Source organism: Manduca sexta, chromosome 28, assembly GCF_014839805.1.
Source record: "Manduca sexta isolate Smith_Timp_Sample1 chromosome 28, JHU_Msex_v1.0, whole genome shotgun sequence".
NCBI lineage: Eukaryota > Metazoa > Arthropoda > Insecta > Lepidoptera > Sphingidae > Manduca > Manduca sexta.
The window spans coordinates 9,763,808-9,778,266 of record NC_051142.1 but is presented as its reverse complement, the minus strand read 5'-3'; the positions used below and the strand labels follow the sequence as shown (position 1 = coordinate 9,778,266).

General features: G+C 32.8%; 2 protein-coding genes across 6 annotated transcripts in view; one reads left to right on the top strand and one right to left on the bottom strand.

Moving 5' to 3' along the window:
* LOC115445143 (E3 ubiquitin-protein ligase UBR5) overlaps window positions 1–1,159 on the bottom strand; it is a 28,914-nt gene extending 27,755 nt beyond the window's left edge. For all 5 annotated transcript variants that reach the window (XM_037444282.1, XM_037444283.1, XM_030171276.2 and 2 more), the window contains exon 1: window positions 894–1,159. In XM_037444282.1, the coding sequence (XP_037300179.1) occupies window positions 894–955 (62 nt within the window). In that variant the 5' untranslated portion in view covers window positions 956–1,159. The remainder of the gene's footprint in view (window positions 1–893) is intronic.
* A 519-nt stretch (window positions 1,160–1,678) lies between these two features.
* LOC115445081 (E3 ubiquitin-protein ligase rnf168) lies at window positions 1,679–9,885 on the top strand. Its single transcript, XM_030171168.2, is given in 9 exon segments — window positions 1,679–2,050; window positions 2,215–2,344; window positions 2,488–2,703; window positions 5,134–5,150; window positions 5,153–5,331; window positions 6,530–6,750; window positions 7,604–7,796; window positions 7,886–8,294; window positions 8,297–9,885. Coding segments are annotated over 9 exon segments (1,836 nt in total). The 5' UTR covers window positions 1,679–1,707; the 3' UTR covers window positions 8,425–9,885.
* The last annotated feature ends 4,574 nt before the right edge of the window (window positions 9,886–14,459 follow it).

The following is a 14,459-nucleotide window of genomic DNA, read 5'->3' as shown; positions in this document are numbered from 1 at the left end:
CCAAGATAAATAAAAATGCTTTTTTTATTTGCACCATATTAAAAAACTCCATATGGTCAGTATTTTTAATGAATGTAATAAAGTAATAAGCTATCTTAAATATTCAATGTTTCTAATACTTTTTTTAGCATCTAGGTTATGGATAACATTTAATTTGGTAGTCAGAATTAATGAATAAATACACAAGTAGAATAAAAACAAAGTGAATAAATAAGAATTTAATGGAAATAACTGATGACTTTAGCACACCTTGTGTCCAAAATAATATAAACATGTAAGGATATGTTTTTTAGAATTGTTATAGCCTCTAAAAACAACACACTTAAAACAATGGTTGTTATCAATCATGGGTTTATAACTCATTTTAGAGTTAATACAAACATATAGTATTAACTGAATTGTCTCAAGCACTATCGGCATTCTCGCACGAATAGTAATGTGGTAAATACATTCAAGTTTTTAAGATGCTCATGGAAAACATCGAGAGATTATTGATCAGACCATATGCTTATACACATGTAATAGTACGTTGTACTACCTTCCGGCTAACGTATCGAGAACTTATGTCACACCTTCAGCAATTATTTCAACTAAAAAAATTAGGCTAGAGAGCATTATGACTAGACGTTGCAGGTTTTAGCAAGTCGTCCCAATCCACCATATTAAGTCCTCTGCGATACAACGGCAACAAAATATCGTCATATTAAGTGACGAAGTATTTTATGGTATTTTAAAACCTTCCGCAGATGTAAATAGACATGCGAAACGTGGTTTCAATCTATGCTAATCCCAGAAAAATGTAATAATCATGGGCAATTTGTTCGTAATAGCATGGTATGTCGGATTTCACAATATGAACGAAATGGAGTCATGTAAAATGATAAAATGTTTACCTGTCTATTAGTTGATCCTCTGTGCCAGGCAAAGGATGGACCACAAAATGCATTGTAGACATTTCCAATTTCTGGTCTTGTACTTACAAAAGATTTCAACGGTTACACCTTAACATTTGATAAAATTCACTACTATATCGCATGAACAAAAGAACACCGTCTAAAATTCTCCTTTAGCCACCATATTTCTCGTGGTTTCCTTCGTTATCGTTTCTCGTTCTCAAATACATGTGAGTCGGTACATGACGAAAGAAGAAAGAAAATATCAACATGGCTTCTAGTTCTTTCGGAACGTTGGTACAATTGAAAATAAGCATTGACTACAAAATCGACTAAAATTAGAAATAGAAGTTATTGAATTATATGACTAAGAATAAGAAAAGTTTTTATTTAGAGCATAAAATTTGGATGATGAAAAAATTTGTTGTGATTTGTTGTGATAAAATTTGTTGTGATCGTTTTCTAAAATATTCTCTTGTTCGTTCAATAAGACACAAAATAAAAATAATTCCTTATCCGAGCAGTCCATCGGGCTTCCGATATACGCCAAATCATAATATAGAAATACTAATAACTTGGCTTTTCGAAAATAATCCCTTTTAAAAACATTTTTGTTCGCGACCAAAAAATCCTCCCATAATCAATTTCATTCGCTGATATTTTGAATCAGATTTTTTTTTATATTTTTGAATATAATAGTCGATTTAAATATTTATATTAGTTCTCCTTGTCTATGATGTATAGTAAAATTAGGGTACAACGATCTACGTATCTGTCATAATACGAAAAAAATAAAAAAAAACATTTGTCAAAAATGGCGGCCAAGTCAAAGAATCGGCTGCCTAAAATTGAAAATAAGTTGTTGAAATTAGATAAATTGGAATTAAAAGATGTTCTATGTCCAATTTGCCAATCAATTTTAATAGAGCCCGTAACATTGCCCTGTTTCCATGATTTTTGTCAACATTGTTTTAGTGGAAGCGTAGAATATAATGCTTTGTGTTGTCCTCTCTGTCGATTACGAATTGGATCTTGGCTAAGGACAGCAACAAAACATAAGAATTTAGTGAATGTCCAGCTCTGGAACTTCATCAAATCAAAATTTCCTGCCGAAGTTACTAAGAAAACGAATGGAGAAGACATTGATTTACCGGAAGGTGAGCTGGGGAGTATGAAAGAAATTAAGATCAATAACATTTTATATGAATACCTCTGGTAGCTATTACCAATAATATGTACAAAACAACTGATGTTAAACATAACTTTATTCATACAAGTAAGACAATGTTTTATCATGTAAATTTACCTTTTATTTTTACAGAAACGCCTTTACCTCGACTGAGTGCGCAGGGAGAAATCAGGTCGGAATATGAAGCTGAAGTTAAAAGGCTAAAGATAGAAAGATTAGAACGAGAAAGAAAACAGTTGCTTGAGACTGAACTTTTAATAAAGTAAGTATACAAATAATACTTGTACAATAGGATGCACCTATCTTAAATATTGTGGGTTTAAAACCGAAGCAAATACAAGACTTATTTAGGTAACATTATATGAAGTATAAATTTTTGTGCTTACATATTGTCTTTATTGCCAGCAAAATTAAACAAGAAGAGGAGGAAGCAGAGAAAAAGAATTTGGAGAGACTAAAACAAGATGAAATGCTAGCTCAAGAAATACAAAATGAGCAGTTACAAATTCCTGAACCACAGCCAAGCACACCGCGAAGGTCTATCAGGAATACACCTAGACCTAGGCTAAAGGCAACCAAAATCGATAAATACCTAAAGATAAACACCGCTAAGGTTAAAAAGTAAGTCTTAAGTCTCATTTTCGTCAATCATGTCAGATAAATACTGTATTGTGTGTAGTCTTGTGTGTTTTCTTGATTTCTCTTATGATAATATTATAAAGGCTATGGTTATGGCAATGAACTAACATGAAGTTTCGCTTAACAAATTTGTAATAATACCCTTGATAACTTTTGCAAATGTTTTTGTTCAGTAATATCACTAAGAGTTTCTGAAATTGTATTTGTGGGGCATTCCATGGTGACTGATGGGACATTTGACTTGAGAATTTTTTTGCCTTCAGTAATTTATATGTTAAATAAAAATGGTCACAATCTATAAATCATAGAAATATGTCCTTCAAATATCTATGACTGGTGGAATACAAAAAAAAAATCTTCTACCTCTGTAAGTACTTACTGTAGTTATTGCCAAACAATTTTATCTTACATCAGTTTTTTTTCTATGATAAAATGAGTATATGAGCTTTTGTCATAATAAGAAATATTGCTGCTAGCCATTGTAGAATAAAATAAAATAATCTGCAAATTTGTGGCTATTAGGACAAGGTAAAAATATGTGGGAATTATTCAATTTCTGCTTCCTGTGGCTTACATACACATCAGAATATTTTATTTTTCCATTGTGTGTTAAAAAATCTTTTTAAACTGAGAAGATGTAGTTTCAAGTATAATGCATGAAGTAGTCTCCATGAGATTTAAAATAAAGTCATCTTACAGTATATTTTATCCTTCCTAAGGATTAAGAGGTGTAAAATTGATCCATTTTGGTTTAGTACATTAAACAGAGTCATAGTTACCAGCGTTTAATAAAATCCTGTTTAAATTAACTATGACTGAGTCACATCAGTTTTTTGAGTGTTGTGGCACATATTTCAAACTGATCTCAAATGAAAAAAATCTTTTATTAAAGAAAAATTATGCAAGTATTATATTTGTTTATTTTTATTTCTAAAAATATTAAAATGAATATAGCTAAATTTGAGATTATAAGTATAACGACAATAATACTAAAAGTAAAAAATAAAATATGGATGTTTAGCTTTAAGTAATTACTTAACTCAAGCTCTTTTATGGAAGTTTAATAATTTTACGATTTCCCTCATTTATATGGAATACCCCATATTTAAACAACATGGATTACTAATTTAGTAATTATATATTCAATATAATCAGTAGGCTTGTTACTAATTTGTGTGAATGATTTACAAGTAGCACGCTAAAATTATGTTTGTTGTGGTTCATTATAGATTAGAGTGCTTATAGACATTTTGAGGAAGGTGTTTGAGGCAATGTAAAACATCATTAAAAACCTTTTTCTACTTATACCTGAATATGATAATGCACACCTGGCTGAAGGGCAGTAGGTCTTACTGGCCCTTAATCTTTAAAAAAAGTAAACAATAATATTGTGTATTATTACACCATTTGATAGTGTCACTCTAATTTAATTCTTATGAATCAAATTCTTGAAAATTATGATATCTGGAAAATATTAAAAGGATAATTTTCTTCCATTTTTTTAAATATATTTGTTAATACCAGGCAAAAGGTATGATCCTGTTAAATGTTTAGGTGTTTTTCTTCTTCAACTCTAACACAAATTTCTAAGATAAAAGAATTTCTAAATGCCTTAAATATGTTTTTTTGCAAAAAAACGTAAAAAAAATAGTAACTTTCAATATGTCAGCTAGGTCTACACTAACGTATCGTTACGGCTAATAGTTGCCGATAATAGCACCTACCCGAATGTGGATGGTTCTGCGATGAAACGTTTTCGAAAGATCTCGATGTATCCAGAATGTCGTGGTAAGTTAATAACGAATCTCAATTCTACTATAAAATTCCCGACCATTTCGGGTCTTTAAGGAATGTTCCTCGGACATCGATGGAACAGGCAGCCCGGTATAAAAGGCAACATGCCGCCGTTACGAGTCCGTCTTGTTGGCGACGCGATCAAGAGCGAGAAGCGAATTTGGAGCGATAACGAAGCGAACACTGTAAATTGTGTGTGACTGCGTAATGCAATGGTTGTAATTAAGTGTTTTTCAGTGTTTAGTGTTCGGTATTTAATTTACGTGTTGCAGTGCTTTTTTATGTTTTAGTGCTAATATAAGCTAATTGGTGTTTTTAAATTTGAATCGGTATTGTTATTTGTTTATCTCGAAACCTAACACGACAGTATTCACATATTAGAAAAAATATTTTAATAATGTTTTACATCGTCTAGAACACCTTCACCTACATTTCTATCAGCTTTTCACTATTAAGTATCTTACTTAAACCCCTTCAACATAGTACTTATTACAGTTGCCTTGCGTTATTCCTAGTTACTAAACCCATGATTAAAGTAATCCAATTTGTTGGGAAGTATAACACTTAAGACATTATAAATTTCAAAATGTTATTATCTTATAAGGAGACATATTTCAGTAGTCCGTTTTGCCTGAAGACAATACAAGTTCAGACAGTTGTATGTCAAAAACTACAACAGTTTCAACTAGTACATCCACCAGCAGCGGTTCTCCAGAGATGGTTCCTAGATATGGACGTAAAAATGTCGTAGATAAAAAAGTTAAACTTGGAACTAATCTATGGAATAAAGAAAACGGGGACAGTTCAAAAGAAAAGGTAGGTCAAAATATTGATGTTATAAAATTGATTACAAATAAGAGAATGTTTATTTAATCTGTGTGCCTGTTATTTTCTAAAATCGGATGAATCGTTTTTAGCATTTTTTTTTTCCATAAAAACAGCTAATATTTACTATATTAACTACTCATGAAACTTATCACTTACTCCAATATAAACTTATAATTCCTGTATAGATACAGACTAAGTTTTGTTTAAACATTTCATGCACTTTGTAGGATATTGACGAGTTTCTGTCTTCAATATGACATCAAGTTTTGGCTCTGGGGCTATTTATGTGGTACAAGCTCAAGTTTGAATGACCGTGAAATAAGTATGCATTGTGGTTTGGCGACGATTATTTCATTTGGGGCTTATGACAAAAGTTAATAAATTGAAGCTTTCAAACAAATCTCTGAAACATGTTCTTCCTGTTTAAATAACCACAAAGTAACACTACCTATAGACTCGTTTGCGATGATGATCGAGACGCGATACTAAAGACTATCAGGAAGTTCAATATGACCTTATGTATGCCAATAACATTGAACTAAGATATAATGAAAAGTAACATCTAGTCCTAGGGCACCAAGTGAATATGTCAAATGGAATGCCTGGAAACGCCTGCCTAAAACTAAATACGGCGAAGGCCGACTACATGGCATCTGGAGACAATAATTAATGGGGACTTAGTTAGGGCAGGCCCTCAAGATATTATGCCGTCGTTGTGGATAAGAGACGAAAGTTTGTTGATTTAAAGTGAGCGGCTTCTAAGATACCGATGAGAGCTTTAAGTTTCTTTACAAAAGCATATAGCCTAGCTTCTACGTGAGAGTGAGATGTTACCTGTCAGGCAATATAAGTAAATCGATGTAGAAATTATTATAATAGTCTGGATGCATGTGACGCCTTTTGGCGGGTTTATATAAGTGATAAACCCGTCTAACAATACATGCATAAGTGTTGTTGTAGGTACCAAAATTAATAATTACCATTTAATGCGCACGATTTACGATTTCAAAATATATTCATACAGCGTGCAATTGTCAGAAGAGAAATTAGTATCAGATTAGGTAGATATGTTGCGGAAATATGTAGCTGCTGGCTGCTCCTCTAACGTGGCTCCATACGTATAATTTTAATACGCTTTATAATTCGAAACGTAATCGTCTTACGTTCCTCACTTTCCTATTTTCAGAAAGATGATACAGAGGCCGCTGCTAAAGAAAAGGAAGATAAAGGCAAAGGAAAAAGAAAAAATGCTGGGCCATCATTACTGGTTTCTTTGCCCTTGCCATGTATACCTGGCATTCCACAACAGAAGCCCCAAGTCCCTGATAGAAATGTAGACTCTATCAGTGTAGACTCTATGGAGGAACTGTGCTTTTTTAAACCCATTAAAAGAACAACTGTTACCAAGTAAGTCAGCTATGCTTAGTGTTTAAGTAGTAGGGCATTGGATAGGAGTCAGGATTGCGGATAGGTTTGTAGACTACAATAATTATAATTAAAGTAAATTGAGTTAGGCGACCGCTGTGTGTCGATAAAATAGATAGACTTCCATTAAGATTTCCGATTGATCTTTCATGTACTAATGTGAAACACACCTTTACAATGAGATAAATGACTGTGGAAAGATCTCCTTTTTACAAAGAATGATTAGGCATCTTAATATACATTGTTAAGATTACAATTTTTACATCCATTCACATGACAAAAATATTCGTGGATGTCTCAAAAAAAAAAATACATTTTGATCTTGCGGCAAAAACATAACATCACGCATTTATCCCCGAAGGGGTATGCAGAGGCGCAACTAGGGCACCCACTTTTCGCCAAGTATGTTCCGTCCCATGATGTGATAGGGGCGAGCCTATCGCCATATCGGGCACAAATTCCAGACTCCGGGCTGATACTGAGCAGAAAAACCCAAATATCACTTTGCCCGACCCGGGATTCGAACCCAGGACCTCAGAGCGCTATTGTACCGGACATGCAATACAACTGACTGCCTCGGTGCCGTAGTTGTATTGCAAAAACAAAGAGTTGTAATAATATCATATTTTCGCTAGTTCTATCATATTTTCATTATTGCAAACTTGGGGCCGGTCTATTGGAAAAGGGCTAACAAAGAGACAAAGCTTCCTCGCACATCTTTGGTTGAGACGCAGGCTTAGTCTAGAACCATTATCTATGTAACTACATTAATTTTAACTTAATATTTTGAAATACATGATATTATATGCGGCTTATTCTACGTATAATTTTTCAGAGTAAGCGCTGGCAAGGGTTTTCCTTTGCGCATACCATCCGTTCACGCCGATAAGAAACCTTCACTTTCCCCTGAGCCGCCGCCAACACGTGACCAGTATTTGGAAGCCCTTTGCAATCTTCGGAGTCTATCACTTTCGAATAATTTGCCATCAGCATTCGTTCTTACATTAGATATACTGAAAAATGAAACGGTAATTACAATAGAATACGGTATTTAAATTTAACGAAGTTATTATTACCAAAATGTAATAGCATAATTGATAAAATCTTAATTTTACAGGAGGATCTTGATAAATATGAAGCTAACCTTAAATCTAAAGCTAAAAAAGAATCTAACAAAAGTAAAGTAACGAAACAAGTAGACGGTATTACAAAATTAAATAATGAAACTAATTTGAGACGCACCAGATCAGTGAGCAGCATAACTAAAGACGAGAATGAAACGACTCCCAAGAAATCAAAAGTGAAACAAAGGAAAGTATCATCAGAAAGAAAACCGCGCTTGAAGAGTAATACGAAAAAAGTAAATCCTAGCAATGAACACAGTAGTCCACTTCTAATGACTGAGTCAATAAATAACAACAGAGTTAACTTAGCAGTCAAAAATTTGTCTAGTCCATTGGATAACTGCGATGTTAAAGAAATATTGCAGGAACAAATTAGAGTTAAAAATCTACTTGAACAAGAAAAAGCGATTTCGAGTTAGCACGAAAAATTGAAGCGGAATGGAATTCTAGAAGACTACCAAGGCGGGCAGCTATCAAACGTCAAGTGACGGTCAACTATCCTCTGAGACCGACAAAAAAATTAAAAGTGTGATAATTTGTTGCCAATACAATTATTTTCAAAGCAGGGGAATTCAGATTGAATTGTTTATTTTTAATTTTATCAAATTGATTGAAAGTTATTATTATTATTGTCACACGAACTTTTAATTCATCACGCAGTTGAATATGTTTTTAAAAATTAATTAATCCACTTCTCGGATTGGTTTAAATTTCAAAATGTATATTTTTTCTTTCTTATACAGGTGTGCCGATAAGATAACCTCTTTTTTTCTCACCGATTATTTAAGGTATATTTAAATTATATGTTTAAGTAGATGTTGTAATACGATCTAACTAGTGATGAAAGTAAACAAAGAAAAGTCGAAAATTGGTCGCTTCATTCGATTGAATAATTTTCAATGACTGCTGTAACGGTTTCAAATATTTGTAATAATGTATGTAAACTTGTGGTAAATGAATGGTATAAAATATCTTATCTTCTTGACACTACTACTATTACCCGAAAAGATATTTTCTTTCAATCTAATTGCAAATAATGTTTGTAAGGTCTGCTATAGAAGTTCCTACAGTTAAATTGTAAGATTTCAATATAAATAATCTTTCCAATGTTATGTGTGTACGCGAAACCAAAGCAAATCAATTCATAAAATAAACATATTTTTGTAGAATTTTCCCATTATGTTTTAGTTGCGGTACGTGCACCTCGCCTTCATAGTAGGTACCTACATAATTAGAATTTGATTCGGAGAACTAAAATTTTACGCTGTTTTACATATAAGTATATCGAACGTTCTATTAAAATATTGAAACCCTTGGAAGTCAATAATACCATCGTGTCAAAACCAAATTCTCGGAAGAATTGCGTTTTATAAAACTTAAGTAGTCTGCTGCAAAATTTTGTTTGTGGCCCCAATTAGGTTTTAACAGAATTTTGCGTTGAAGCTAACCTGACGAGGATAAAAAAAAATATTCTTAAAACACTGGGATTTCCCAGTGATTTTGAGAATTAAAGGTTCATTAATTCCTACTCGAATATCAAGATCTTATATTTATTTACCGTACGATTTTGTTGAAGACTCTTCCTCGAGCAAGCAGCCTTGAGCATTCGTTCTATACTTACATGTTCGGCGCACGAGGTCCGGAGGGAATTTGCAAAGATTTATGAATAATTTACATAAAAATCAATTTTAGGTCTTTTTGAAAATTTAAGACTACAAAAATATTCTTTATTAAATTGTTTTGGTTGCAAATTAAAATGATATTTTTTTTTCTGTTTTATAAATTTTGAGTATATAGCTTCTAAAAATACGATTAGCTCGCCGTTTTGTTGGGGGAGCACCTTAACAGACAATTTTGTCCAAGGTTATTACATGATGAAGAATAACTAACTTTCCTGAATTTCTATTGTAATAGAGTCTTGCGGACTGTATCTCATCTTAAAGCTGATAAAAAAAATATAGCAATCAGTGAGTGAAATAAACTCTAAAAAGTTTCAATGCCTATAATTTAATGGATTAATCCATGACCGACACAGTCATTTTAAACTACCACAGAAATGATATGAGCTATGTTTGTTCCAAGATATCGTTTTTTTTCTCACGTTTTGCCCAATAATGCTTGCTCAGAAATTTTCTTTTCTGAAAGTATCGCTAATTGCTAATCTTAATGTAAGATAGTTTACCTAATCTGCCAATAATGGTGAAATCCAAAATGTAATAGAACAGAACCTACTTGTACATTTTGTGATCAGGGTGCACGTAGGAATGATGAAGTCCAGGATACTGGACCCTACGTATTTAGGGAGGAGTAATAATTACTGGTGTCATATTTTTTATCTTTTGGTTACAACGAACGCGTTCCAGCGATCGCACAAACATACCAGTTACAATACGAGGACTGTAACATTATGAAGAATATACCTACAAGTACTTGTATTAAAAATTTTAATTTAACATTTTTAACATAACATTTTTAATTAGATGGGAGCAGTATCGATGATACTGCTCCCATCTGTCACGCTTTAGGACCTCGGTAGCATACATAGTGCCTGATGTACGAACATATAAACTGCTTTAGCTCAATGCTATTAACAATCTGTTGTTGTAACCGGGGACCATAAATATTATAATATCACTGAACGTCGAAAAACCTGGCGAAAACACCTTGACACATCCTTCTCCCAATATTGATACTAGAAGCATATCTGTGCGAGTTTATGGATAATTGTATCATTAACTGGCTGCCTTATTAAATACCTACCTATTATTCAATTTTGATACTTTGCAAGGAATAGGATTTTTTAAGATCTTTTCGTTACCAACGGTCCAGGAGTAGTTATTGATTGATTATTATAAAATGTACTTACCCGTTATTACAGTTTGAAATAACAAATAAATCGTTTTTAATATAAGTAAAATTGGAGTGATATTGAAAGCCCATAAAATTACATACCTACACACTTAGATGTTTTAGGATGACTTTTTTACAATGATCTTAAACATGTGTTTTATCTTAAAATTGCATGCGGTCCTTTAGGATTGGATTAAATACCTATCTGATGATAACATGTTACAGTAAAAAGTTACCATTAAAAGATAAGTAATATAGGTACATATTTATTTCTAATCGAATTCCATATTCTTTGATAAATAATTGTTCTGTTACCAAATCCAAATAAAGCGGCTATATTCTCTTAGGTCGTCAATCTATAGGTAGATGTTGATATTAATTCATATAAGGTCAGGGTGCTCTATTCGGTTTACGGGGACGAATGACTGCAATTACGGGTGCTCTAATCGAAGGATAGCTTTGATAGCCGTATAGGTAAAATAATAAAAAATAATGACCCGTAGACAGAATAGGGCCCCCGATGTTAATAAAACCCTAAACTACTATTATAATTAGATTACATAGGTATTATAAATATTATTAACTCTATTTGCTCCAACTGTTCGGCTAAATGATTCTTTTCTTAGGTAGAACACATTCGATTAAAAAAAATTACATCGGTAAATACTCAAATGAGCATTTTTACTAATTAAAATGTAAAATATTTTTTTTATGGTAAGACAGCATTTTCCGTCATACAAAAGCCACATAATAGGGTCGACTTTGCTAACGGTGTTTGAAATAATTAAATATGGCTTACGCTATATAAAAACAATACATAATTATTGTAACTCATGGTTTTCCGTAAACGATTGCCATGGATCTCATAACTTTGTGATTACCTTGTGATTATAAGAATTATAAGTGTAAACTTTATAGTTGTACGTATTTATGAAGTGGTGCTCTAAATCCTATTATTATAATAGAAAGCTTCCAAATTTGAAATAAAACGCAACTTAATTATTTTAGTATTTATTTAAAATCAATCATAAACGTCTTGAATTTTTTTAATCCAATTTTAGTAACTGAAGGCAAATTCTGTCGATCTCATACCAAATAGTAGTAGTACAGTAAAACCCCACGATGTCCTTCAAGTATCGCTTTCGCTCGCCGCGCCGGCTGAAAACAAAAGATTGCGGGTTCGATCCCGTGTCGTAACATAACATTGCTACACTTATGTGAACGGTTAATCATTATTTTTTAGATAATTATTTGTTCTTTTTGTATTGGTCAATATTCTTGGTAGTAAAGTTTAACCCCCTAATTCATAGACGTTATTTATCTATGAACGGAGCATTGCTGTGACAAGTCTCGTTTCTTAGTGCTGACGGCATGGTAGCCTTCGCAATGCGTAGACATAGGGCCGTTGTGATTGGCTAATATTGAGATACAACTTCAATCTAGTTGGTTGTCAGATAAACGAAGCTGAGAAACAGACTTGTTATCACAGCAATGCTCCGTCCTCAGATAAATAAATAGAATAATAAGAATAGAATAAGGGGTAAGTGATTTGGAAGTAGATTTTTAGATTAAGATTTAATTATATAAGAAAATATATACTGCCTCGGCGGCGTAGTTGCGAAATGCAAATGCGATTACCGCACTGAAGTCTTAGGATCACATTCTGGGCCGCGCAAAGAATTTGGGTTTTTGTGGGAACTTACGTTCGGCAAGTGATGAAAAGCCCACCGCTATTATATGGGAACTGACAAACTGATGAAATGTGAATGTAATACGTCTGCCTACCTCTGAGAAGAAAAAAGCGTGAAGCTATGTTGCTATAATAGTCTAAGATCCCGCTGCAGAATTAGTGCGCTCATCGAGTACATGTTAAAAACTACATTCTTACACATATTTATGCTTAGAAGAATATATATCTACTAGGTTGCCTATTAAAACGTGGCCGCAAATATTTTTAATTAAATTATTGTTAATTGATTTTTCGGAAAACATTTCATTCAATAGTTTTTCAAATAAAATATCGTCCACTTCATGACAATACACATAAAGACTCTGAAAAACCACGGTTGCCGTTGCGCACTTGGCCGCACCTCTTCGCAGCCAGGTGTAAGCAGGTATGACTATGATACATTTACTCGTTCATAATGTTTATTTATTAGCTATACCTACATCAAATTAAAGCTGATTTTTTTCTGTTGATCATGATACACGATTGCCTAATTAAATCTGGCCGCAAATAAGGGTTGCCGACTCTTAAAATGATAAATATTGAAGGTAGAGTGAAAGAGAGCTCGCGCGTTATATTACCAGTCAGAAAAGGATAACATACATAGCATGTAGTACATAATAAGGTTATATTCCCGTGACACACGTCATGTAGCTGTAATGTTTGCCGGCAAACATTCCGATGCTAAATGGGTTAATAAACTTCGAATAAAATTCATGAAGATGAAGGCGTGTTTTCTGTGTGAGAAAAAATGCAATGTACTTGACTTTGATGATGCATCATTCAAAAAGTGTTTGCTAATGTTATTATTTCGTCGTAAAAAAAATATATAAATACAATGATATTATATTGAATCTACCTATGACGTTGGATATCATACAGCGTGTCTTAAAAAAATTACAGTTTTAAAGCATAAAGATACAGAAGAATTCTACATGGTTTCTGGGAGATTCAGCTCCAATGCAAGTTGAAAATGTTCTCTGTGATTCCACGAACAAATCTTCCGATAATGACGATGATTATGATATTTCTAGCGATGAAAGTTATGAAAGTGATAGCTTCAATGATAGTGAAAATGAAAGCTCTGATGGTTCAGATTTTTAAATAAAATTTACGGATAGATAAGATACGTTTGTTTAATTTTTGAGTTACTTAAATGCTTCATTTATATGTAATAAGTTTTTGAATACCTGAATAAGATATAATATTTATTCAAACAGTACTTGCACAATAAAATTTTATTTTACGTGAGTAACCCTAATTTTATTTTTAATGGATAGTAATTTATTGTGGTAATTTTACATTTATCATTTTGAGAAGACTTTTTGGAGTATTTATTAAGTTGTATCTACTATTGTTTTAACTGGTGGTTGAGAACACGATCATCAGGCGTATGCGCAATGGCTCAAAAGTGTCGTACAGCTAGTACTCGCTATCCTTTTCTGACTGGTAATATTACGCGCTAGCTCTCTTTCACTCTACCTTCAATATTTATCATTTTTAGAGTCGGCAACCCTTATTTGCGGCTAGATTTAATTAGGCAACCGTGTATCATGATCAACAGAAAAAATTCAGCTTTAATTTGATGTATAGCTAATAAATATACATTATGAACGAGTAAATGTATCATAGTCATACCTGCTACACCTGGCTGCGAAGAGGTGCGGCCAAGTGCGCAACGGCAACCGTGGTTTTCAGAGTCTTTATGTGTATTGTCATGAAGTGGACGCTATTTTATTTGAAAACAAATGAATGAAATGTTTTCCGAAAAATCAATTAACAATAATTTAATTAAAATATTTTGCGGCCAAGTTTTAATAGGCAACCTAGTAGATATATATTCTTCTAAGCATAAATATGTGTAAGAATGTAGTTTTAACATGTACTCGATGAGTGCACTAATTCTGCAGTGGGATCTCGTACTAAATTTGAAAAATTACACTTTATTATATACATGCCTTTAAGTACACAACATAACTATTAGTATTGTA